At 36.5% G+C, this 27,011-nt stretch overlaps 1 protein-coding gene across 1 annotated transcript in view; it reads left to right on the top strand.

Moving 5' to 3' along the window:
* The window catches only part of Arr1 (arrestin 1), a 319,226-nt gene that overhangs the window by 161,575 nt on the left and 130,640 nt on the right, over positions 1 to 27,011 (top strand). The window contains exon 4 of the mRNA XM_081769254.1: positions 8,322 to 8,457. Coding sequence (XP_081625380.1) covers positions 8,322 to 8,457 — 136 coding nt within the window. The remainder of the gene's footprint in view (positions 1 to 8,321; positions 8,458 to 27,011) is intronic.

Genomic DNA, 27,011 nt, shown 5'->3' with positions numbered 1-27,011 from the left:
AGCTACTTATAAATAATGCATATAGAGTAATCATAAAAATATACAGTACTAGAAAATATTACTACAGTATGTTTAATATATGTGATACCTTTCTGTTCGTGAAAACTAACCTTGTACATTGGGTTATAAGGATTGAAAACAATAACACAAGCAATCATGAAATAGAAGCGTATGTACGCAGTTTATTGAAATTGATATTATAGCACACTGAGTTATTCAGATTGAAAACAAGAAAAGCTAAGTTATAAATTGAGAAATTCATATGCAATTTATATAATTTCTTTTCAGTTGTTACTGAATGGTGGTTCATTCTAGACGTATTTGTTTGATTTTTTTTTGGCAGATATGCACATTCTAATATTGTAGTTAACTACCTTTTGTTAATGAGCTAGAAGTGTTTCACTCGTAGTAAAAGATGTTTTGATAAAATCTGGAGGGAATTCATATCTCAAAAACTCCGCTATCTTTTGGCAAGCCGACAGGTGCCAATAGTTGACAATTGAGATGGTTAGTTTTAACCTTGAGAATTTTCCGGAATTAGTAAAGCTCCCCACTGATGAGAGGAGCTGATATAGCTAATGGTTTTACCAAAACAATTCCTCAATTCCTGTACGTGCTTTTTTTATTCACATCTTTCTTCACCAACCCTTATGAGGGTAGTCTTCTGGCCATTGACCTCCAAGAGCAAATCGCGCGAATCCTTGCTTCTTTTCTCTAGACACAAATACATAACATCTGCCTCTCATATGGGAATATGAAAGAGTTAAGAAAAATAACAAAACTGTATTTTGCGTGGCCAAGATAAGCAGGTAAATTTATCATTATCATCATAGGATAAACATTGTTTCAGTGTGGCCAACTTTCAAGATAGACAGGTAGCCAACTTAGAGAGTAGTAAGTAACAAGTATCTTATGGGAAAATGCATGTTCAAGACAAACTAGGCCAAGATAAGCAGGTGGCCAACTTAGAGAAGTGGCCAAGTTGACAGGTTTCACTGTATATCCAAATTGGAAACAAAAATGAAATGTAATACTTACAAGAAAATTCTCTCTCACAGAAAGATTAATATTTCTTATGAAATCCCTTATTCTTTATTAAGTCTTTTATCGCTTGTGCCATCCTATGTACGAGTTTAGCACATTTTGACTTCCATTCAGCATCGTGATACCATAAATTGTTGATCTCCTTGATCAATTAAAGTTTGGTTCTAATATGCTTCTTCTCTAGCTTTTCTTTCATGAAGCTCCAAAAATTTTCAATCGGGTTCATACAGGACTAGTGCCTGGCCACGGAGGAACATTAATTTCGTTGTTCTTGAAGAATTTTATCACAGCTTTGCCCGGTGGCATGGGGCTCCATCATGCATACAGATGAATTGTATATACGCCATCAAACCAGCGTACAGTCTGGGAAGGCAGTTCTTCTTGAAGAACTTGTTGGTATTGGTCGTGCTTCATTGTCCTCTCTACTAATTATATACAGTCTTCCAGGCCCGAAGACAGAGATCACACCCCAGACCATGACTGAAGTAGGATGCTTCACGATTTATTAAAGACATTCCAACTTGAATTCCTCCCAGGTCAACGTCGCACATATTCTGAACATTCATCAGACACAAACATACGTGATTCATCACTGAAACACACTATTCTCCAATCGTCAGCAGTTCAATATTCTAGGCATCATGTCCGATATGGCTTCTTTGCTTCATTGCCATAATTGGAGTAGACTCTAATTTGTTTTTTTTTTCTTTCTTGACGGTGTGCTTTTATTCCCTTGGCACAAAGAATCCTTCGAACACTTTCAGGCCAAATGTCTGCGCCATACTCAGCCATTTTTATCCTTAAGTCTATTAGAAGTTGCACTTCTGTTTCCCAGAGCCAATCTTTTTAGTTTTCTTATACCTCTTAGCGATAGCTTCGATTTTAGCCTACACTTCCCAACCCTATTTTGGCTCTTCTTTATTTCAACAAAGATTCTACTCACAGATTTTTATTCTATTCCAACTTTATTAATAATGTATTGCCGTTTATATCTTATTTCCACCACAAGTATTTTGTTAACTTCCATTTTACGCGGAGAAAGGTCTTTTGCTTTTCCCATTATGCAGCAATTACAGGACTACACAGAATAAAAGATTGGTACACGAAACACGTCACGATCATTTTAAACTGGGCCATTCGAACAGCTGAACGCTTTGAATGTCAACTTCTTACGACAGCAACCACAACACTTCAGACTGTAACTTGTTGATAGGAACCACAATAGCTATCTACAACTGAAACACCACTTTCAGAACCCCCCCCCCTCACTAATACCATCTGCTCTTCAACGGTGATATCACCAATTCAACTGTTCAGTAAACAAATGAAGGATCGTATATTAGTGGTTTAACCATTAAATTAAATGTTCTAGAACTCTGAAATTACGACTCCTACATCAATTTTGCATTTTTCGAGCATGAGTCTAATAATTTGAACACGTCTGTAATTGGCTCAGCACTCCATGTTCCCCTTACTTTGGTCCCTCTGATTACTATTTGTTTCCAAACTTATAAAAATTCCTCAAGAGATACCATTTTGAGGACCTTCCTGTGGTCCAACGTGCTTGAAAGGCGTGATTTTAAGCTCAACCTCAACCAAAGATTAGAAATGCTGAAACGTCGCTGTAGCAAGTGCGTAAATCTAAGGACGGAGTATGTTAAATAACTGTGTACTTGATCCTTCTAACTGTACTTCTGGACAAAGCCAGAAACTGTTCAGTAACTCCTCGTATATATTTATTCCAGACGTATCTGACACTTTGTGTTCCAGAAATAGTTTTTAATTCAGCCGATTGAAATCTGCCTTAACAACAAGAATGCTAATGGCTTATATGTAGTTTATGTTCGGAAATGCAACTGTAAATAGGAGGGCAATGTTGTTTGGTATGTACCAGTGCATTGCAAGGAACTGTTGAACTTTCTTCCAGTTTACTCGAAAGTATATATATCACTTACCCTGATATACCCCCGAGCCGCTGTATATATACCTCCCTTGACTCTCAGGTATGCACTGGATAAAATAGTCTTCAATCCTACTTCCTTTAAACTTGATATAGCGGCAAACTATGATTTAGCCCGTCCCTTGATCATATCCTGGATCCGCGGCTGTACTCGTCATTTGGCTAATTCCCATTTTGCCTAACACTTTATCAGCTGTCCATCACAGATAAAAATCACATCTGCCATTTTGGGTGAAATGCCAATTCCCATTTGACTTAATTCCCATTACGCCTAACAATATTATCAGGAAGGAAATATCTCCTATATAGAAGATCTGACAGTGTTTCCATACTTATACATAAATAACTGACAGAAACTTATATACAAAGCCACATTTATTTCAACTAACTATAACAAAAGATATTTCAAATAGGCAATAGCCTAACTACATATAAAACTATATGAACTGACATAAAATAATGGGTACTTCCGGTTGACATAGGGAGTTGAAATTTAGCATGATTGTATCTTTCCGGAATTAACTCACAAGGAAATTTCCAAAAGTGAATATTTTTAATTTTTCGGGGTTTTAAGGGAGAATGAAGAAATTCCTCCATGTTATTTATACGGGCCTCTTCTGGGACTTATAGTCTCATATTTCAGGTATTTGGAATTGGAATAAAAACTTGAATTTGGTATGCTTGTATGTTTTGGTTAGCGTTACGTAAATAACTCACTAAAAATAAAAATTTCCAACTTTTGAGTGGTTTTATGAGAAACTTAGGAATATTCCCCATGTTACTTGTATGGTATAACTTTTACACCCCAAAATTATTGAGAACTTCCTGCAGAGCTCCAATGATGAAATTAGACATGATTGTAGCTTTTCGGGACTAACCGACAGGAAAATTGCCAAAAGTGAATATTTATTTTTTTATTTTAGGGATCTAAAGGGGTGAAGAAATTCCGCATGTTATTTAAATGGGTCTTTTTTCGGACCTATAACCTCATATTTTAGGTACTTGGAATTTTAATAAAAACTTGAAATTCGCTATACTTGTACGTTTCCGTTAACATTACCTATGTAAATCACCAAAAATTAAACTTTCCAACTGTAGATTTTTATGGGGAACTGAAAAATATTTACCATGTATTTATATGGAACCTTACACCAAAAATGTTTTGGCACTTCTGGCAGGATTAGAATTATGAAATTTGGCATGATTGTAGTCTTCTGGGACTAACCCGAGGGAAAATTACCAAGAGTTAATATTTTTAGTTTTTAAGGGGTCTGAACGGGGATGAAGAAATTCCCATGTTATTTAAATGGGCGTTTTCTTGGGATACAAAATCTTTTAGATAGTTGAAATACGAAAGGAAACTTGAAATTTGGTAGAATTGTGGGTATAAGAGGTGAGTAAACGCGAGGGTCTGGGGTAGGGTGACCAGACGTACTGATTTTCGCAGTACAGTGCTGTTTTTCAAAGAGCTGTCCTTCGTGTTGCGAAGACGCCTGGAAAATCGAGAAATGTCCCTCTTTTTTTATAATGTCCTGCGAAATGTTCTTAGCTAACTTATTTGCAATATTTTAATGTTTCATTCTTTATTCCAACATTTTGAATCACAGGCGCTTTTCCTTTTTTTAACACTCCTCAAAAGATTAGGGAAAGAGAACAATCAACAAACCATTGTTTTGCAATACATTGTTTTTAGTGAGAAGAGCTTGTTTAGATATCGGTAAGGTAGGGAAGGTTTCTTTTTTTTTTAAACTTATGACAGGGATAATAACCAAGTTAAGTAGAAATGCCCTCGTACATAAATTTTCCCTCATTCCTTAAAGTGATCTCACGCTCCGAAAATCGATTTTAAAAAAGTGTCTAGCCCTACACGAAGTTTCACTGTACGTCCATAAAAATTAACCACTTTGTCATTCATCAAAGCATTTGGAATTGTATGAATTCCTTCAATACTTTTGTTCAGTACTTTTCTTTTTAACAAAACAGAATGATTAACTTAAGGTTAACGTTAAATGAAATAAGGACATGGGTATTGCCGTCGCAGTAAACTATCATATAGACCTACTATTATTTTGTGTCTTACTTTTCGCTTGTCAGAATCTGGTCGCCGTAGTCTGGGGGAGAATCTCTCAGCTGGGTCAAATTCAGGAAATGTTAAGAACAAATGCACAAAATTCACTCTTGGTGCAAGGACTGATACATAAAAAAAGCGAGGATGTAGACCGAGCAAACACGGGGGTCTAGGGGCGGAGCTTCCAGCTAGTCAACGGCTAGTTGTAACTATAGACTGTGAACACACATACAGTCGTCCAATAGCAGACATAGTAGTTAGCCTTTGTCAAAAACACAAGATCACAAATTTACAATATATTACATTCACTTCTATGTACTGAACATTTCTGAGTCACACATCACAAATATACACATAATAGGATATAACGTCTATATAAGAAAATAAAGGAATTCCTTCGTTTTGCAATCTGTCTTTCAATACATTGATTCTGTCATTCAGCCCTTTCCGGTTTCGTTTTTGCTTCACCTCACGATTTCCAATCTCCAACCATTGCATCGTCTTTTCATTTTCCATCTGCTCTGACTGCATGTGCTAAATAAACGTGAATATATTCGGATGATGTCTGAAAAGCGTTTGTTCCATTTGGAATGCCAGGCTTATGTTTATTTTTTACTTTTTCTGCGTTACTTTCCGCGGCCTAGCCAGCAAATTGTTCTAGTAATTTTGTAGTAATTTCTCCTAGTGATTATAGTAATTTCTTTGATATAAGTTATGTTTGTATGAATTAGATATGCACTGTATAAGTATGGAAACACAGTCAAATCTTTCATATAGGGAGTATTTCCTTCCTGATAAAAGATCGTTAGGCGTAATGGGAATTAGGCCAAATGAGAATTGGCATTTCACCTAAAATGGCAGATGTGAATTTTATCTGTGATTGATAGTGATAAAGTGGGAAAACATCATCAGGGACAGACATGTAATTATGCAATTACAGCAACCATATTCCAATGTACAACAAAGACCGGCACACACACAAATACACACACAAGCACACAACCCTACATAGAACGAACAGATTCGACATTTTAATGTATCACTATCCTAGCAGCTTCGTGGGGTAGCAGCCGTTCGACTCCGACCATTCCCCTTCAGGTGAGAATCGTGTCAACCAATACTGCAGGGAAAGGGACAGTAATTTGCCAAGCCCAAACCGTTTTGTTTTGGAAATGTTCTTGTTTAGTAGATTTGCTTGCAAAAGATCTGCAAACATATGGATCCTTATGAGGTAGTGATATAATTCCTGCATCACGTAATCGTCGCAGTAGCGCAAAAGCTGTTAAGTTGAGGTGTTTGTCAAAGACCCAAGCAGCAAGCAACTAGCCAGCCCCGTTTCAAACGCACTTGTTTAAGAAAATATGATATTGACAATAAAACGAAAAGTGATTTAGCACAAATAAAAATTTAAAATTTTGGAAGGAGGTTTATACAAACATGCAAACATTGAGAGAAACCGCCACTAATGTATTTTCTAAACCACGTTTCTGAGAACATGAAGTTGTCTGACAAAATATATTTTCTATAGAGATATTGTTGTAGAGTTCAATCACATTGTAGACATTCCTGAATGCCCAATAGACACCATTTATAAATACATAACATATCAATCAATATATAATATATATTTCTATTATGATATAAATTTAAATAATTGAAATTAATTTAGAGTAAAAATAGATTAAAGGCGTGCTAATACTATGCACTTAAATTTGATATTGTATCTGATACGAATGAAACTAACCGCAAAAATTTTCGAGAGCATTATTTTGTTAGTTGATAATGAATAGATGTGAAAGATGAACGCTAAATTCTATGAACAAATAAAACAGTTATGCTTTTTAAATTATTCTTCCGGAAATACACGGTAAAAAAAGAAAAGGGAGAAATCGAATGAGTAGGGGAGTAGAACAAATCACTTGTTATAAAGCTTGACAATAGGAAGTCGTCACGAAATAGAGTGCAAAATATTAGATGATGATGTGTCGCTGTCAGATGCGACGTGTATATTCCGCACGGGACCCATAAAATGCCAGTTGGAAAGCTTCTGTAAATGAAGCCTTTAAATTGGCCAAAAAGATATTATTTAAGTGCCCTCCGCTTGATGTAGCTATGTGGCTTCAAAAAGAATCCAAGTAATCAGTTATCAAATAAATATTAAGTGAAAATGTAATTAAAACCATAACATTTACTTGTCTTTCAGCTTTACCATCACACAGAACGAAGAAATGTGCTTGGAAAAGGCAATTGATGGTTCAATATGTGTGAATAATGTTATTTGCTTATGGATGTAAAGGAATTTTGTAACAACTTCATAAGATTTGAACTTCTAGTACTATCTTACCTATATAAGAAAGAATACATTTTAAAGATCTCTATGCTGTCTTCACCATAGATTAAGTTTGGACAAACGTCGTGTGTATGACTTTTCTCTTGTTTCTCTCGTATCCTTCTACTTTCTCATTCCATCATAATCATTCATCTCATTAACATCACTTCCCTTAGCGTCGTCCCATAATCGTAGGACGTTAAACTAGAAATGAAACTGGACTGACCCAGAAATAGATTATAAAGGTAACAATAATAAATTATTAATTAATATAATATGTTTGAACACTTACTATTTAGATATCTTTGGAACGATGAAAGTTTCTGAGCAATGATAAGTAATCAATCTAACTAATGTAACCTTCATTCTTTAATCTTAATAGATAATTAAGATGAATTAAAGATGACATAAAGTAATAATTTTGTTGATGTTGTTGAGCTTAACATCCCTTTGAGCAGCGAGGCTATATGAGACGTGGACCTACATTTTAACGTGGAATCCGAACCTCATGAACTCTTGCCGTGAATCGAACCCGGGTCTCTTACACCAAAGGCGCGTACGCTAACCGTTAATAATTTGAAAAAAAAAGTGCCATATTTTATGGGGTAATTTGAACATGAATCTGAGAAAACCTTATCAGGAAATCAAGAGCAGTGAATGTAAATAAAAGATCTGTTTGTAGATAGTGCAGTTGAAGATTCTTTCAACGTAGAATGGAAGAATCAATTTTAAACAGCTAAGTAATAATTGACTGGAAGATTGGAATTGTTATAATTAATTCATTGCCGAGCTTCATTTTCTTCGGTGATGATCCTACGGACTCTTCAAGCTATAGGGTTAGTTTATTCTCAACTACTTCATATTATTAATATTTTCAATATATAATTTATGACAAATATGTCTGATTTCTTTCACTTTAGGAGTACTGTTACCTTAGGAATTCGCAAAGTGCAATACGCTCCGAGCAAACAAGGTCGGCAGCCATGTACGGTTGTAAGAAAGGACTTCATGTTAAGCCCAGGAGAATTAGAGTTGGAAGTTACGTTAGATAAACAAGTAGGTATATACTCTATTTAATAAGTTTTTCTTTATGCTTTGAAGTTTCCTACAAAAACTTTAAATATCTCATTTGAATTTCAGGTTAGACAAACATCATGCTTGTTGTTTCTTGGAGTATCCAACACTGTAAAAAATGAAATGTTGAAACAACACAAAATGACTACCACATTAGCGTGTTACTTGTGTGTTAATTTAACACAAAGTTTTTTTTTTTTTTTTGGCTAGTCACGGACGACTAGCTCTTGCCCGTCCTTTATATTGGGATGTGGAGTGAAGGAATGATGGCTATTAGGAAAGTATGGATGGGTACTGTTAGATTTATGAAACATTATTTCAACATCATTTTGTACATAATCATAAATATATGGGGGAGGACATTAAACTTTATTTCAACATGATATTGTTCATAATCATAAATATATTGTGATGACATTTACTGATCAAGAGAGCAGTAAATCATATATTAAAGGAAGAGGTGGACATTATGGCCGTTAACCATAATCATAGCTTAGGGTGGATGGGATGAATGGCAATGAGGTGCACGAGACCTCCCGACAACGTGTTTTGTTAGCAAAACAGATGTGGGTTATCTTCTGATCCGGGGGCAACTCCGGATCTGATGGAGACAGGGGAAGCCCAGTTAAACAAGAGGACTACCGTGCGTAAGATGGAATGATGCAAGGTGATGCCGTAGCGGTGATGTAGTATGTGATGAACAGATGGCCGGGACTGTCAGGAGATAAGGAGAAGTGTAGAGGGTAAAGAGGAGTGAAAGAGTGGCATGTCGGAAAATGATGCATTGTGTCTAGAAGCATGGGATGACGATTTAGAAACCGAGAAGAAATGTATCGAAGGCGTAGTAAAGTTCCAAGGTGATAAAGAATGTGGGGGAATGGAGTGCGATCGTAGAGTTCATGTGTTGGACTAGGAAGGCGGATACGGAAAGCTAAGCGGAGGGCGTGTCGTTCAAGACTTGTCTGGTATAAAATGAGGGAGCAGCGGCAATCCAGGCGGTAAAACCGAAGGTGAGAACCGGGCGGAGAAAGACTGTAGGTTGTTAAGAGCGTGTGTGTGTTCAACCCCCAGGTAGTACCAGTGATACGACGTAAAAGGTTGAGGCGATTGTAGGCTTTGGTGCAGATGGACTTCAGGTGGGCAGTCCATTTAAGATGTCTGTCAAAGACTATCCCTAAATAAGTGACAGTGTTTTGAGGCTGAAGAGGAACGTTGTCTACATAAACAGAGAAGTTGGCAGGGTTGCGGTAGACGCGAGAACGTTTGTTCGGAGGAAGAAAGATGATGGACTGTGTTTTGGCAGCATTGAGTTTCAGTCGCCAGCGTCTGCACCATGAGAGAAATGTATCAATAGCAAGCTGCAGTGTGCGGTTTATCTCTTGAATAGTATTAGCTGTTGCAAGAAAGGCGGTATCATCTGCAAATTGATATAAGCTGATATTGCCAGATAATGGTGGAAAATCAGCCACATATAACAGGTATAATAACGGAGATAAAGAAGAACTTTGAGGAACACCAGAATGGAGAAAAACAGGCTGTGAGAAGTGATTGTTGATAGATATGTAACTAAGGTGGCAAGAGAGAAAGTGGAAGATGAAACAGATATAACACAGAGGAAGGCGGAAAGAAAAGAGTTTATATATAAGACCAAGATGCCACACCTTATCAAAAGCTTTTTCCAGATCGAATAAGACGAGACAGGACGTTTTGATGTGTTAAACTGTATTGTGATATTAGTTGTTAGGCGCATAAGTTGATCAGTGATACTGTATGAAGGCCGAAATCCTGCTTGAGGAAGCGGAAGAAGATTATGAGCTAAAAGATGATGATGTAGACGTGTGAGAAGGATGCGTTCCAGAATTTTGCTAAACACAAGGGTGAGCTGAATAGGACGGTACGAAGAGACAGCACGGGGTGGTTTATTTGGTTTAGAAAACATGAGAGTGATTGATGTTTTCCAATGAGTCGGTATGAAGGCTGTGCGTAAAATAAACTTATAAATAGCAGCAAGTAAATGAAGAAGAATATACGGAGCCTCTTTAACATGGCGGTAGGAAATACGGTCAGAACCTGGGTCGGAGTTGCGTTTACGGGCGACTGTACTGCGGATATCTTCAACCGTAACAGGAACTGTGAGAAGATTGTTACCTGGTAAATGATGACTGAGATTAGGTTGAAGATCTGGTGATGAAAGATTTAAATTATCTGCTGGATGACGGCGAAGAGACGAATCAGGCGAAAGCGGAGTGAAAATTCCTTGAAGATAATGAGCAAATGCGTTTGCTTTAGCTGTATCGTAAGGAAGTGGTTCGTCTCCATCTAAGAGAGAATAAGGTGTTCGAGATGAGTGGCCAGCTTGTTGGTGGAACCTCTTCCAGTACTTTGTGGGATGAGTGGTGATGTAAAGACCATTGCAAGTAGCGATCCATCGACGGCGTTTATAAGCAGCCAGGTAGTTGTGGACAGTGCGTTGATACTGACGGTGGAGACGGAGTGACTCAAGGTTACCAGTGCGAGTGAAGTCTCGATAATGTGCCCGGGAGCATTTGATAAGTGCAAGATACTGAGGAGGTAGAGCTGGTTTGTGAACATGAGCGGTGCGAAGCGGAATATGTTGGGCAGAGGCAGTGTGGATGGAAGCGGTAATAGTATCTAATGCATCATAAAGGTTATCCTCTGTTTCAGGTTCCGGGATATTTTCTAACTTATGTTGAAGTAAGGTGCGGTAACCGTTCCAGTTGGCTTTGTCGAACATGGGATAAGAGCGAGGGAGTGGAGGAGGAATGTGAGAAGCAGAACGTGGAGTTGTGATATCAGAAGTATTGGCACATGATTACTGCCAAGAGGATCCAGGATATCTAGCCTACAGCGAGTCTGGAGATTAAGAGAAGAAATAACTACATCCGGCGTTGTATTACTACAAGGTCGAGTAGCCTTGGGTAGTGGATGAAAGTGGCCGGTAGTATGCATGGTAAGGTATTTCCTGGAATCTTGTTGCTGACTGTGAGTGCGACTATGAAAATTCAGATCAGCTAGAATAATGTAAGTGCGATAGTTAACTGAAATGTATTGAATAAACTGATTTGGAAGAGGATGTCCTGGTCGAATGTAGATGGTCGCAACGGTGAAGTTAAGTAGTTTGAAATATAAAGTAGTAACTAGATGTTCAGGCAAGGAATGTATTGGAAGAGTAGTGCGCCGAAAAGGAAGAGATGGAGAAAATCCTATAGCGACCCCACCATTTGCCTCCTTATTGGTGTCTGGTTATCGTATCGAAGCATGGTATAGTGCGGCAGATGCACGTGGGTGCGGGCTGTAAGATGTGTCTCGTTCACAACGAAACATGCCACATGTTTTTCGAAAAGGAGCTGCTCAAATAGGATTTTATGATGAGGTAGAGAACGAATATTCAAAAAGAGAAAAGTAATACAAGGGTCACTACGAAAGTTTTGAGATGTGTAATAACTTACATACCTAAAATCAATTTAACACTTACATTTTCTTAAAGTGTTCACCATTACACTGTACACACTTCTACATCCTCGAAAACCACTTTTGGAAGCAGTATTGCCAGTCCTTTTCTTCAAGTGTTGAAAGTTCATTCTCGTAAGCCACTACAGCTTCTTCAGGGCTGCAAAATCTCTTCCCATGCATGCGATTTTTAATCCTGGGGAACTGAAAAAATCACACGGGGCCAGGTCAGGGCTATACGGCGGATGAGTCATAAGTTTGACCTCCGTAGATTCTAAAAACTGAATTGTGATGTTGGTCGTGTGTGCGGACGCGTTGTCATGATGAAGCAGGATCCCACGCAATCCAGTTCTTGGACGCCGTTCCCGAAGCTTTTGGAACACTTTTGTTAGGCAAACAGTGGTGTATCACTGAGCAATAACAGTCCTTTGTTCTTCAAGTAGAACAGTTGCAACATGTCCAGATTTGGAGAAGAAAGTTGCGACCATATTCTTCCCCACACTTCGCGGTCGCTTCACTTTCGTGGGTGGATTTTCGTCTGGAAAGATCCAAACTGTAGACTGGCGTTTATTTTCAGGGTCAAATTGATAGATCCAAGTCTCATCACCAGTAACAATGTCAGAGACGCGTCGAAAATTGCCTCCATCAAATCTTGCAAGCATTTCTTCACACTATTCCACACGCATGCGCTTCTGCTGTTCAGTCAAAGTCTGAGGCACCCAATGAGACGAAACTTTCTTGAGCCGAAGATGATCATGAAGAATTTTTGTTACTGCTGGCAATCCAATGTTCACTGTAGATTCAATGTTCTTGAAAGTTGTTCGAGGATTTTCACGAATCATTTGTTCCACAGCGGCAATGTTTTCATCTGACACAACTGTTGCCGGACGTCCAGCTCTCTCTTCATCTTTAAGCGATGTCCAGCCTCTTCTGAATTCACCAAACCACCGAAAAGTTGTAGCACGGGAAGGAGCAAGGTCCCTAAATGCCCCCTGCGAACGGTCAAGGTTTTGTGTCTCGTTCAAACAACTTTTGAAATCGTCAAGGATCATTGCCTGAAAATTTCCTTTTCGAGCTCCATTCTAGACAGCCAAATACTGCTCACATCAAGAAACAAGTGAAGGCGATACGGCCACGCCGATAAGCGAGGCGAGTTGAAACTTGCTTCGCTTCTTCGCTCTGGATACCACTACAGAACGCAATTGTTGGAATTCAAATACTGTGCCACAATAATGCGTAGTCAAAACTTTTGTAGTGACCCTCGTATCCATAATGATGATAAGGTAGTAGACGGTGGGGTAGTGAGTCTTAAACTTCTGTTTGCAACGGATCTGAATGGAAGTAAACAGTTTGGCCAGAGTAAGTAGCTGTGAAGTTGATGTTTAGGATGGCTTTGGCAGTTTGTTGAACTTGGCAGAGAATACGGTTGCGCAGTAGCGGATGAATATTTTGTAGTGTAACTGTGAGAAACGATAAGAATTGGGTAATTGTAATTGGCTGACAGATATCCTGAGGAGCAGATGCAGCTTGGCTAACATGTGGTTTCAATGGCACTGTTAATTCTGGTTTGAATCGGTCCGCAGTAGGTTTAGCTTTGCATTTGTAACTATAGGTAGCGTGCCCAGTTTCGTTACAAGTGGAACATTTAGGAGTTTGTTACGGTTAGTGCAATTGCGGGTGCTACGAGGGCCAGTGCAGAATCTACATTTAAGTTAGTTTGGACAGGAACCGGTTGGATGATCGTTATAAACTTGGCACTTTTCACAGCGCATAGGAAGTAGAGCAGGAGAACGAGAAGGCTCGACACAGTGACGTTTACGGTAGATGAAGGCTCCATTCGATAGAAGAGGATCGATGGTGTCGTGTGAATTAGTTAAAACTCGAACTATGTAGATGTTTCTTGAGCGTTTTTAATACTGATACATTTGATGATAGAATGTCCGTCCAGTTGGAGTTCCTGACTGATTTCGTCATCTGTGAAAGATGGGTCAACACCTTGGATAACAGCAGATAATGCGGGTTGCTTGCGTGGTGGCGGTGGATGCCTGGCTGATTGAGCATTGGGTTGAGAGATAGAAGCATTTTTACCAAAGATTTCGTATGAATAAGTATTCCGAATTGTGGATGTGAATTTATCATCGGGTGTTTTAATGATGATGCCTTTCTGGGTGTAGATGATTTGTGCTACACTTATCCGTTGGATGTATTTGATGATGCGATGATACGGCTTTTTGAGATGAAGATACTGAGGATCGTAGTTGGTAAGAAGAAATGAATAAATAGCTGGTTTAACAGAAGCGAAAGAAGTTTCAGCGTCCATGTGATGAGATGAATCAGATGCAGTAGATGATTCGCTGAGAGTGTAATGGCGTTTTGGTTGAGGTGACTGAGACTGATTCGGATGAACTTCGCTACGTGTCGTGCGTTTAGAGCTCTCCTTTCGCTTGTCGGCAGATGCTGACGGAGCGGAGGGGCCCAAGGAAAGATTAGAAGAAGCTTGAGTTCCAGTAGCCATGACGATGACAACAAAAAACACAAAACTGCTAATAAGGTATGGTAAGCAGGTAGAAGCCACCCATTCGGATAGTGGCTTAGGTGAGGAAATGCCTCAGTCTAAACGTGTCGCAACGAGCTACCCTTGGCTGAGATAAGTCTGATAGATGTTGCTCAGCGAATATCTGACAAGCAAGTAACAGGATCGGAGAAACGATTACAAAAATCAGCTAGTTTGACGTGTGATACGTCACAGTTAGTGAGAATGTTCCTGCAACACAAAGACATCGCCTTCCGACCATATCAGAAATATCTAGATACTACCTGAGAGAATTTGCATTGGTATTTATCGTTTAATATGACCAAAGCTTTGCGAAATATCTTTGGCACTTCTGCCGATTAACGAATAATGTTCTGTTTTCAGCAATCGGTCACAATAATACTGTTGTAAACCTGTGAATTGTCTGACAACAATAACACAGGCAACAGTTCTGCCATCTTATCTTCATATATGCTAAGACACAAGAATAACAGATAAAGAAAACAGATAAAGAAAACCAGAATTTTTTCACTTTACTCACAAATTTCATTGATAAGTACCTTTTTATAATTTTTCTTAATACCTCCTTTTTCCCTGAGGTTCCGTAGGTATAAAGAAAGACTCATTTTTATAAACAGCAGTGATTTTAATTATTTTTAGAAGAATTACTACATTAATGTGATAAATGTTTACAAACAACTAAAACATTAACTGCTTCTGTACAGCTCCCATGATTCTTGATCATCTTCTTTCAATATTTTATGACATTTATTGTTGCTTTGTCTTTCATCAGTGTATTTTGTGCAAACCAGCGTATATGGAACTTTGGGTTTATAACAAGAGCTAGCGCAACACATCCAGAGCGACTACATTTATCGAATTCTCTGCAGGCTTCCATAATATGGGGAAGAGAAGATCAGGCAAGAGTCCACTGCCCATCACCAATGGTCCATTCCCATCCTTCTGGTTTTGTGATATTGTCCTTTCTTGAGCATGCACGACCCCAAATTTAACTTGCCTGTTATGCTGATCGAATGCAGTCGCCTTAGTGCCTCTTTTGTTGGGGGAAGAGTTTGTAGACTTCAACTTTTTGAAGTAGATTATGTAGATTTTTCTCTAGGACTTTCATTGTAAATCAAAACTGAAACTTGGATTTGGACATTTTTTTGAACATGAGAATACTAGTATCCCACTTTTGCTTTCATAAAATGGGGTTCTGCGATCATGTCAAAAATCTCAGTTTCTTAAAATCTTGGTAGAAGCTGTTGATTCACTACAATTCGAAGGTTTCTGTTATATACTCATTTACGATTGGACAGCACTAGCACATGCTCTTACTTCCATAACATCACGAACGTTTGGAGAATATATATGATATTGAATTCAAAGATAGATATACTGATAACTATGATATTGAATGCAAAGATAAAATTTTTAATCATTCTGAGAGATCCCATGCAAACAGAATACACATTTCGTGGGACACATACTCGCAAACTTACTTGAACAAACGTGTGAGAGATTCGTTGGTTTTCGTCACCAAGTAGGAGAAGGAAATGTGCTACACAAAAATTAGGAATGATTTCCTTTGCTGTGATCAGAATAAGACAAAGTTCTTCAAGTTACTTGGAAAATATGCATTTTTAAATTTTCATTTGGTTCATATCAATATTGAGATTGCTGGCATTATTTGTTCATCTCAACCGGATGAAACTTCAGTTGCTGGAGTACAATGCAGGCAGCAGGAGGAAGCTGATGCCAGGATTTCTCCACAGTAGATACTGATGTAGTTGTTTTGGCGATATCTTTTTTGTCACACTCTTAAAACTGCTGGACTTCAGGACATGTGTATTCTGTTTGGCTTTGGCAAATGTCAGAGGTTCATGATCATTAATATGTTTGAAAGTATGGGTGAACACAAAGCTGCTGCATTGAGAGGCTTTTATTCATTTACTGGAATAGATGTAATGTCCTCGTTTGCAATGAAAGGGAAACAGACTGCCTGGAAAGTGAGGAAATCATTCCCTGAAGCTACTGAAGTCTTCCAAGCAAATTCCCTACCACGGCAGTCTATTTCTGATGAGACGTTTCAAGTTCTGGAGAAGTCCGGTGTTTTACTCTACTCCACAGACGCAGATTTCTCAGTCAGTCATCTTAGAAACTTTCTTTTTACTTCAAAAAGTCACAGTCTAGAAAGTCTTCCCCCAATAAAAGAAGCACTAAGGCAACATTACATACTATCAGCATAACAGGAAAGCCAAATTTGGGGTCTTGCGTATTCAGGGAAGAAACATATTACAAAACCAGAAGGATGGGAATGGACAATTGGTGATGGGGAGTGGACTCTGGTGTGGTCTTCTCTTCCCACTATTATGGAAGCTTGCACAGAATTCGTTAAATGTAGTTGCTCCGCATGTGTTGCGCGAGCTCTTGTTCAAAACCCAAACCAAGTATGCACGCTGGTTTGCATAAAGTACACTGGTGAAAGACAAGGCAACAATAAAAGCCATAAAATATTGAAAGATGATCAAGAATCATGAGATTTGTACACGATTCACATTATCATATTAATGTAGTATTTCTTCTAAAAATAATTAAAATCACTGCTGTTTATAAAAATGAGTCTTTCTTTATACCTACGGAACCTCAGGGGAAAAGGAGGTATTAAGAAAAATTATAAAAAGGTACTTATCAATGAAATTTGTGAGTAAAGTGAAAAAATTCTGGTTTTCAAAAATGTGCGGAAACCATAAGATATAGAGTTGAATACGCAAGGACAGAGAAGTTCCGTCTTTACAAGAGCTTTCGAAGTTTTTTCACGACGTCACTGAACAAGATATCGAAATGGTATTTGCCCAAAGTATTAACAATATTCCGGTGTATTTTTTTTGTAAGTGAAGGTTGCGTACTTTCAACTGGTGTCGCTCTAAAACATCTAAATCGGACAATTAGTAGATAAGATAGAAAAGAATTTAGTGAACTTCTTAAAGGTCCTGAGTAACCTCATAAGATTTGCCTCTCAATAAATTTTGGAGCATAAACTTACCTTTTTTCGCGTGTCATGGGTTCATGGACAATATTGCTTTTGAAATATTCCATCATTCTAAAGAGAATGACGTACTAACCAGAAAATTTGGATGGTTAGAACCCTGTCTATAAACTGTACATCATAATTTTCCCTATTTGTACATATGTTGTTCCCTACCTACAAAAAGGATTGGGAAACATTTTTCAACGACGTCACTAAATAAGATATCGGAATGGTGTTTGCAAGAAGTATTAACAATACTCCGGCGTATTTGAATTGTACATTAGGGTTGCATACTTTCACCTGGGGTCGCTCTAAGAGGATCCAAAAATCTAAGAAGGGAATTTTTCGGTGTAATTTGGCGATTTTCCCAAAATTTCCCCTTTCTCGTTGTTTATCGGGACATAAACAATATTGTGTTTGAAAGATTGCATCATTCTGAAGAGAATGGCGTACGAATCATAAAATTTGGATGGATTATACTCGCTCGAGGAATTTTAGATCGTAATGTTCCCTATTGATATATATTTTCTAATTTCAAATAGGATTGGGAAATGTTTTTCCCACGTCACTATATTTAAGATATCAGAATCATATATGGCAAAAACAATACCAATAAATAGGTGTATTTTACAGGATACAATGTGATTGCGTACTCTTACCTGTGGTGACTCTAGGAGTTCCCAAACTTCAAAAAAGGTACTTTTTCCTGACAAAATTTCTCGATTTTCCCCGCATTTCCTTTTCTCATACGTCATACGGACATGTGCGATTATGCAGTTGAAATACTGTTTTATTATTAAGTTAATGCGGTACTAATTATTAGATTCGGATGAGAAGTGTTGAAGCAATAGCTATTTAAAAAATTCAATACCGTGGAGGCCATCTTGAATGGACGCCATTTTGGTGTTTTACACGGATTTCGAAGTGGATCTTTGGCTCAAATGTTAAATTTTGACATAAACTATGATCATAGAAAGTGGTATATTTCAGTCAAAAAGTGCAGCATGTTTCTGTGTACCGAACATACTAGTAGCAAAAATGACTAACTGCAAAGGAATTCCGGCATGGAAAGCACCGAAAACTAGCTATAATTCTTTCCTTAGTTTCCAGAAAATGACAGGGACGCAAATAACCACTCATTGGTGCGGGCGACTTCTTAATATCACTGTTAAAATACCTGAAGCAAGTAAATAATTTCTATTGTGGGATAGTAAAATTTTGTTGTTTATTTGCATCCCTGATTTAGGAAATGGTGTTTTGAAAACAAACAAAAAGTATTTCAGTATTTAATTATGACTGCATTTGGAGGGAGATGCAGTACTATAGTCTAGGCGCTAGCTCATACCAAGTGTGCATTATATGTGCCCACATTTTGACTACTAGGTGTTATTACCTACTTAAAAGAGAGTTAATTTCTTTTGATCACGTGATCTGGTTCATGGTCGTTTTGTCGTCATATTGCATTCAAGATGGATCGTGACGTTTTTAAACACCAATAACTCGGCCATTTACGGACTGATTTTAAGCATCTTTTATCTTTTGGAAAGAGAAAATTATGCTCTACAATTTTGTATTCTTGCACTTTTTGCGAAATCTGCACTATTTTTCCGAAAAATTGTAAAGAGTAGAATTGAAGATAAATTCTATTTTTGTAATTTTATCGAAAATCGCTAATAATCTAACACTTTAATAAGATAGAAAAAGAAGCAGAATTTAATAAGCTTTGAAATGGTATTAAACATGCTGGATTTAGTTTAAAACTAGGCTATATATTAAAGGTAAACTAATAGTATGTATGATTTTAATTGTTGTTACAATACTAGTTTTTCCGTCGTTTTTACCTTCTAGCAATATATTTGTACTGCAGGCACTAGCCCATGCCACGTGCGAAATTTTATGTCCTCTAAGTTGTGTAGTGGGTGTATTAAACACCTATACGAGTATAAAAACGATCATATGACCCAGATCATAGTCGTTTGATTGCCATATTTCAAAATGGACGCCAAATTACTAGATTATTTTGTCTAACTGTAAGTATATCTCCGTACCCAGTGGCTGAATTTACAGGCTGGTTGCTCATTTTACTCCTTTTTAAAGTAATTCTCATAGTTCTAAATTATAGTGTAATTTAAAAAATATGGAACAAAGAGTATTTTTTTTTTTTTTTTTTTTTACAAATAGAGGAAATATGCAGTTTTAAATAAATGCGTCGTAGTGAATAATACTGATACAAATTAATAACATAGTGTCAAAAATTAAAATGAATATCGCATATCTTTCAGAGTCGAGATAGAGACTTAAAAATAATTTATAAGGGTTTCTGCATCGGTTCAAACTAGTATTTTTACATTTACAAAAGTCTCAGCATAATATTTCTAATTTTCTATAGGGACAGTTTCTCTGAAGCACATCTGGCAATTACTTTGCTTAGAAAAGTGTTCTGGCTCCGATGGGTCATCTGTCATCTGCGGAATTAAAATATCATTTTCCTTTATGTAACCATAGTCCAACGGATTGAGTTTCTAAGACGGTTCCAAAGCGCGAATCCATTTACAGCATTGCAAGTAGCTTGCTTTTATGTGAAGACTGATAGATCTTGAAGTAGAGGTTAAATCTTGAAAGTTTCGATATTTTTTTCTTGATGGAACTAATGGAAACGTAATTTATCGATTGTACCTAAGCTTGAGCCAAGTGCACGAACCAAAACTTCTTATGTATTTCTTTATGTTCTCATTTAGCGGCCCTTTGCCAAAATTTACAAGAAGTCTTCCGCACATGATTCTGCTGCTTTCAAAGCTGCTGCTTGTAGTGTCCCAGCTGGTTAAAAAATGAATAACTGGTAAAGCTGTTAAAACAGCAGGCGGTTCTCTGCTTTCAAATGAGTGAAGTGGAATGTACCGCGATGATTTTCCTACTCCGAAGGGAATCCAATTTTCTTGCAGTCGTAAACTTCTCCAATTCTGTAGGTAGTGATACGGGGCATCAAGAAAAAACAACGGTATCAGTAGAACAAATAACCATATTGCTTACTTTTGAAGTCAATGTCATGTGAGAAATATGGGCTAGAATCCTGTCATCTGCTTCTTCATGATCAGATTTCAAATTAAGTTCATTCTCATGCATCCCATTCTTGGTAGAAACACATCTTAGATGACAATGTTTTACTACACCATCAAGATAAATCAGAACAGATGAAGTAAGAGAATCTTTTTCCAGGGATATCCAATCAACAAAGTATGACTGCAACAATTCTTTGTTTCTATATGAGGTTCAATAAGCGTCAGTATCTACAGGAAGCGGTGTTGTCATTTGGGGCTCCATAGGTTGTTTCCGTGATCGCTCGAACCTTTCAAGCGCTTTTACAATTTTCTTCTTATAAACTTCAAAAACAATGTTGATGCACTCATTTGTGTAAGAAGCTTAGCAGATGGCTGTCCAAATGCGTCTTACAAACTCTTCATATGTCTTCAAGTTGAAGGATTTTGTTGGAACCTTCCTTGCAACCGCCATACGGTCTATAACTGTTGCTTTACCAGATGATTCAGGAATTTCGGAATTTGGCGGTAGGTTTGTAGCTTGTTTCTAGTTCATAAGACAGCTGTGATTTTTCCGGTTTTGTCAGAAATCCATTTCTCGTCAAAAATAAAGATGTAGAAATTTATTTTAAAATTACGAAACTTTCAATAGATGGCCCTACCTCAAGATCTATAAGTCTTCACACAAAAAGAAGCTTATTTGCAATGCTATAAATAGATTCATGCTTTGGAACCGTCTGAGAAACTCAATCCGTTGGACTATGGTTACATAAAAAAGACGGTGTTTTAATTTCGCAGGTGACAGATGACCCATCGCAGTCAGAAGACTTTCCTAAGCAATATAATTGCCAGATGTGCTTCAGAGAAACTGTGTGTCCCTATAGAAAATTGGAAATATTGTGCAGAGACTTTTGTCAGTGTGAAAGTACTATTTTGGACCATTGCTGGAACCCTCATAAACAATATTGTTTAAGCCTCTATTTCGACTCTAAAAGATTTGCGATATTCATCTTAATTTTTGACACTATGTTATTAATTTGTATCAGTATTATTCACTACAACGTATTTATTTAGAAGTACATACTTCTATTTGTAAGAAATAATTTTTGTTCGTTGAATCCACATTTTTTAAAACTTGTATCTGAAAATAAGTCATTGTTCCATTGTTCCAAATTGGACTATAATTTAGAACTATGAGATTTACTTTACAAAGGAGTAAACTGAGCAACCAGGCTGTAAATTCGGACCACTGGGTACGGAGATATACTTAGACAAAATAATCTAGTAATTTGGCGTCCATTTTGAAATATGGCAATCAAACGACTATGATCTGGGTCATATGATCGTTTTTATACTCCTATAGGTGTTTAATACACCCACTACACAACTTAGAGGACATAAAATTTCGCACGTGACATGGGCTAGCGCCTGCAGTACAAATATATTGCTAGAAGGTAAAAACGACGGAAAAACTAGTATTGTAACAACAATTAAAATCATACATACTATTAGTTTACCTTTAATATATAGCCTAGTTTTAAACTAAATCCAGCATGTTTAATACCATTTCAAAGCTTATTAAATTCTGCTTCTTTTTTGTATATTATTAAAATGGTAAATTATTAGCCATTTTCGTAAAATTACGAAAATAGAATAAAATTTTATCTTCAATTCTACTCTTTCCAATTTTTCGGGAAAACTGTGTAGATTTCGCTAAAAATGCAAGAATACAAAATTGTAAAGTATACATTACTCTTTCCAGAGGATAAAAGATATTTAAAATCAGTCCATAAATGGCTGAGTTATGGGCGTTTAAAGAAGGTCATGATCTACCATCTTGAATCCAATATGGTAACTAAACGACCGTGACCCAGATCACGTGACCAAAAGAAATTTACTATCTTTTAAGTAGGTAATAACACCGAGTAGTCAAAATGAGGACACATATAATGCACACGTGACACAGGCTAGCGCCAACACTAGTAGGCACAGTAACAGTTCTGGAATTCCAAATAAAAATGTATAGTCTTTAATTAAATATATCATTTTTTGGTATTCCATCCATGTTTTATTTACTTGAAGTAACGTTTCAAATTCTCATTGTGTTCATCATGAGAGTTCTACTAATTTGGGAAATAGTTGCTCAATTATTGTTGTATTAGTTAATTGTTATATTTCACAATTTTACGTTTGAAATAAAACAATCAAATATTATTACAATTTAAGGTTTCATTTAAATTTATAATAAACTATTTATAATATATTTCTCTCTCGGCTTTTTATGTTACTAGTTACTATTTTTGCAATAGAACATTTCAAAAATAAATTTTCAAACCTTGCTCTCTGCTCAATATTTCAATTGCTTCTCTGCTAATGGACCAAAAGTAGGTATACAATCCGGTACTGATCAACACATTGCTTTTTATATCATTCTTATTGCTATCCATCAGATAGACTTAGTTTCTTTATTATTTGTTCTTAATGTCTTTTTTCTTATATCTTAAACTCGAAACAGCGAAAACAAATAAACCTATAAGCTAGAATGTTATACTTGACCAATGCAGGGATCCATACCTACTTTTGGGCCACCCTGTATATTCAGACTGGATCTGCATATAACCGATGCATTTTCAAACAACTTTTTATTCTGATTCTGGAATATATGTACAGTTCTTTAAAAAAATTATCATTAATCTATAACATACCAGGGGCAACTAGCGAAGTTCTAAGTGATTTGTGTAATTAGACGACGTTTTACTTCAATCTGTTTTAGTGGATTAAGGTTTAATTTTACTTACTTTGCTAGTAATTCAACTCAGAAGGAAACGACTTTAAAATGTGAAACATCATTTTCGGATTTTGTTCAAATGTTTACGTTTAATTAATCTTAAAAGTAAATTGTAACTGATGTATTTCCAATTTAGATCTTCCTAATATATTCATCTCAAATAGTTGATGTTTTATATACCTATACCGAAAATCGTATTAATCCTACTCTCACTGTTCCACATATATTTTTTTAAAATAGAGCTCGGAATGTACATCTTACATAAAAAGATAATTTATTACATGTATTTTCCAATTTCTAATTTACTGATTTGCAACTTACAATACTCTCGAATTTACAATAATAAAACTAGATTACACAAATATCGTAATACGGAAATATCATTAATCTATAACATACCAGGGGCAACTAGCGAAGTTCTAAGTGATTTGTGTAATTAGACGACGTTTTACTTCAATCTGTTTTAGTGGATTAAGGTTTAATTTTACTTACTTTGCTAGTAATTCAACTCAGAAGGAAACGACTTTAAAATGTGAAACATCATTTTCGGATTTTGTTCAAATGTTTACGTTTAATTAATCTTAAAAGTAAATTGTAACTGATGTATTTCCAATTTAGATCTTCCTAATATATTCATCTCAAATAGTTGATGTTTTATATACCTATACCGAAAATCGTATTAATCCTACTCTCACTGTTCCACATATATTTTTTTTTAAATAGAGCTCGGAATGTACATCTTACATAAAAAGATAATTTATTACATGTATTTTCCAATTTCTAATTTACTGATTTGCAACTTACAATACTCTCGAATTTACAATAATAAAACTAGATTACACAAATATCGTAATACGGAAAGATAATAATGATTTTAATAATCATTAAATTCCTCAAGCTATACCTGTGATATAACTAGCGTCAATACATTGCATCATACAAAATAAAATAAAAGCCTACACATACCGTTCTTGACACTACGTTAGTGTAAGTAAATTATCAATAAAACTCTTCAAGTTGTTACAATATTAAACTACAAAGTATCGTTGTAATACACATTTTTATATATACATTTTATTAGTTAACAACATCTCAGATCCACACGAGAAGTTTCTTTTTTCACCGAAATCATTAACAATAAAGTACGAGATATTTTTACAAGGGTTTCGACCAGAGGCATATGTCTATATGCATATTTTAATAGTCTCTATTTATTTACATTAATTGAGGTAACAATTCTATTATGGATTCTGGATGCAGGTTTCAAATATGAGATTTTGATGTTGCGAATCAAGAAAGAAAATCGTTTACAGAATCCTTTCTGCATTAAAGGAAAGATATATGAAGCAAAAGAAAAATCAATATCAAGAGTGCAGATGAGAGTTTCGGCTAATTATTTTTCATCCCACTATTACTCACAAGCTTTTGACTCGTATTGTAACTTAATGTATTTTTAAATATATAATAAAATGTTTTCGTTTAAAAATTAACCCTAAGAATATCAAGAGAGGCTCCTCGAACGAACAAAGTAGTTTTTTTATTAAACAATTTCTAACAAAATGTTATCAGCCAGTCGTTTTTTTAAGTTATTTATTAGTAGCGTGAGACAATTTGCCATAGTGATGTAAAAAATTAGTTCATAAGTAGCTTAGAAAATAGAATAGTGGGTTTAGGGAGCCCCTCTCTGGGACTATCTGAAATCTTTCATTTGAAGAGCATAAATTTAATCTAAGTACCAGGCTATTATTCCTAGAATATCAAAGGTAATTTTATCTATGATGTTTCCAAACCAAATAAGTATATATCTGACCACATTGTCCAACCGTAATCAGTTTTATACTATTGGCAAAAGATGAGTCTGTTTCCATACACTTTCTTCTCAGATCGACACAAACAAAGAATACTGCACCTTCCTGTAGAGAAAATAAAATTGTCTGTACTTTATGTACGAGAGTATATAGATGCTTATGAAGTACCAAAATTTACAATTAGTTTTTTTTTTTTTACCTATAATTATACAAAAACAATTGAATGGGTTCGAACACTCCTTGGGTTATACAGTAACCCAAATTAACTTGAGATTTCTAGGATATTAGTGCTACGGAATTTTAAATGGATCTGTTTGATACTGGTATGAAACCAATTAAATTGCATACAACAGTGTGTAGAATCTGAAATAGAAGTATCTACGAATCAGTAAAGATGCTTTAAGTTGATCGTAGAGTTGAAGAATTTCTTATGCTTGAAATGGTTGAGAACGAGGAATATAATTAAAACGGACAAATGAAGAGCAAGCGAAGGAAAAAATCCATCCCAACTGCTTGCAACTATGTTAAAATGCCAATAATGAAAATAATCGAATGCAGCGACTGTAATGTCAGAAACGCACCCATCAGTGTGCTGACCAAATATCAACTCCCAGTGAGCTGACTCGAGCTGACTGTTGAAGCTGTTACTTTTCTTCACAGAAGTGCTATATTGGATAGATTAACGTTAAAGAAGACTGTTCCTCGTGAATCAATTATCACTAATTTTCTATCCGGCCTTTAGTCTTCCGCATTATCAGATTTCAATGTAATTGATGATGAGTTGCAAACTGATGGAGATTTCGGTTTCCTCTTAGAGTGAACACGGTTATTAACACAACGACAAACGTACTGCCGTAACTTTATTCTAGTAATGAGTGACCGCGAATTGGTCAGCTTCAGACGACTCATACGAACATACGAACATGAGGTGGTTTCGGAGATCATTAGTTAATGAACGACAGGAGTTTTAGATCAAGACTCTAAATTACTCAGAACTCGGAAATATCACTTTTCTGGGCCGAAAGTTTCCGAGAAGCAGCGGAAACAGTTAAATGGAACAGAATGGAACAGAATGGAACAGAACGTGGGTGGAATGCTGTTCATTAAGTGACACTTAGCATTGAGAGTGGTAATCTCCTCGACAACCGTTATATCTCTAATAGGCTTCTCTTTCTGGAAGGTTAGGCAATCTCTATGCCACGCAAATTATCTTCTTTTCACGTAAAGTAATACCGCTTGTCGCTCTACAGGGCTCTGCATAATGACTTGCCTGGCCCTAATTCACACAGAGAGCAGGCATCACACTATACGAAATGCTGTTGTGACAGCGAGGAAAACTTAGTATGTCTCGTTAAACTTTCAGGTTATAACAACCAGCCTTCACAAATGTCAGGAACGTTGGTACACTAAATATGAATCAATTATTATAATAGTAGCACTTCACTTAATGTCTTACTTTTGTTTCGAGCTACTTCATTTGAACATTACCCCTTACTCTGATTTGACCTTCTCTTAAGTGGAGTTTAGGATGAAATTAATTGCAACAAACGTCCAGTACACAGTGATACTTAACTGAGATACGAAAAGGTAAAAAATTTTCTCTGAATAGCCTCTAGGGATGAGAACGAGCGAGTTCTCTTTGAAACTCGACTCGACTCGAAATAGATATCTTTGAGCTCGATTCGAGAACTTGGTTCGAAAAATTTCCTCCAACTTGACTCGAATCCAAGTCGAGTTTCCAGTCGAGTCGAGCCAAAACGAGCTAAATCATGTGTGTAGTTCCGAAGTATTCTCTTCAAGCATCCTACATAGACAAGCATCCTAATTATCAATGTATTACTACTACTACACATTACTCAAACACACCCTA

The sequence above is a fragment of the Thermobia domestica genome, chromosome 8 (genome assembly GCF_964235325.1).
Source record: "Thermobia domestica chromosome 8, izTheDome1.hap1.1, whole genome shotgun sequence".
Lineage (NCBI taxonomy): Eukaryota > Metazoa > Arthropoda > Insecta > Zygentoma > Lepismatidae > Thermobia > Thermobia domestica.
Note: the sequence above shows the minus strand (reverse complement) of the source record. Positions and strands in the feature narration are given on the sequence as shown.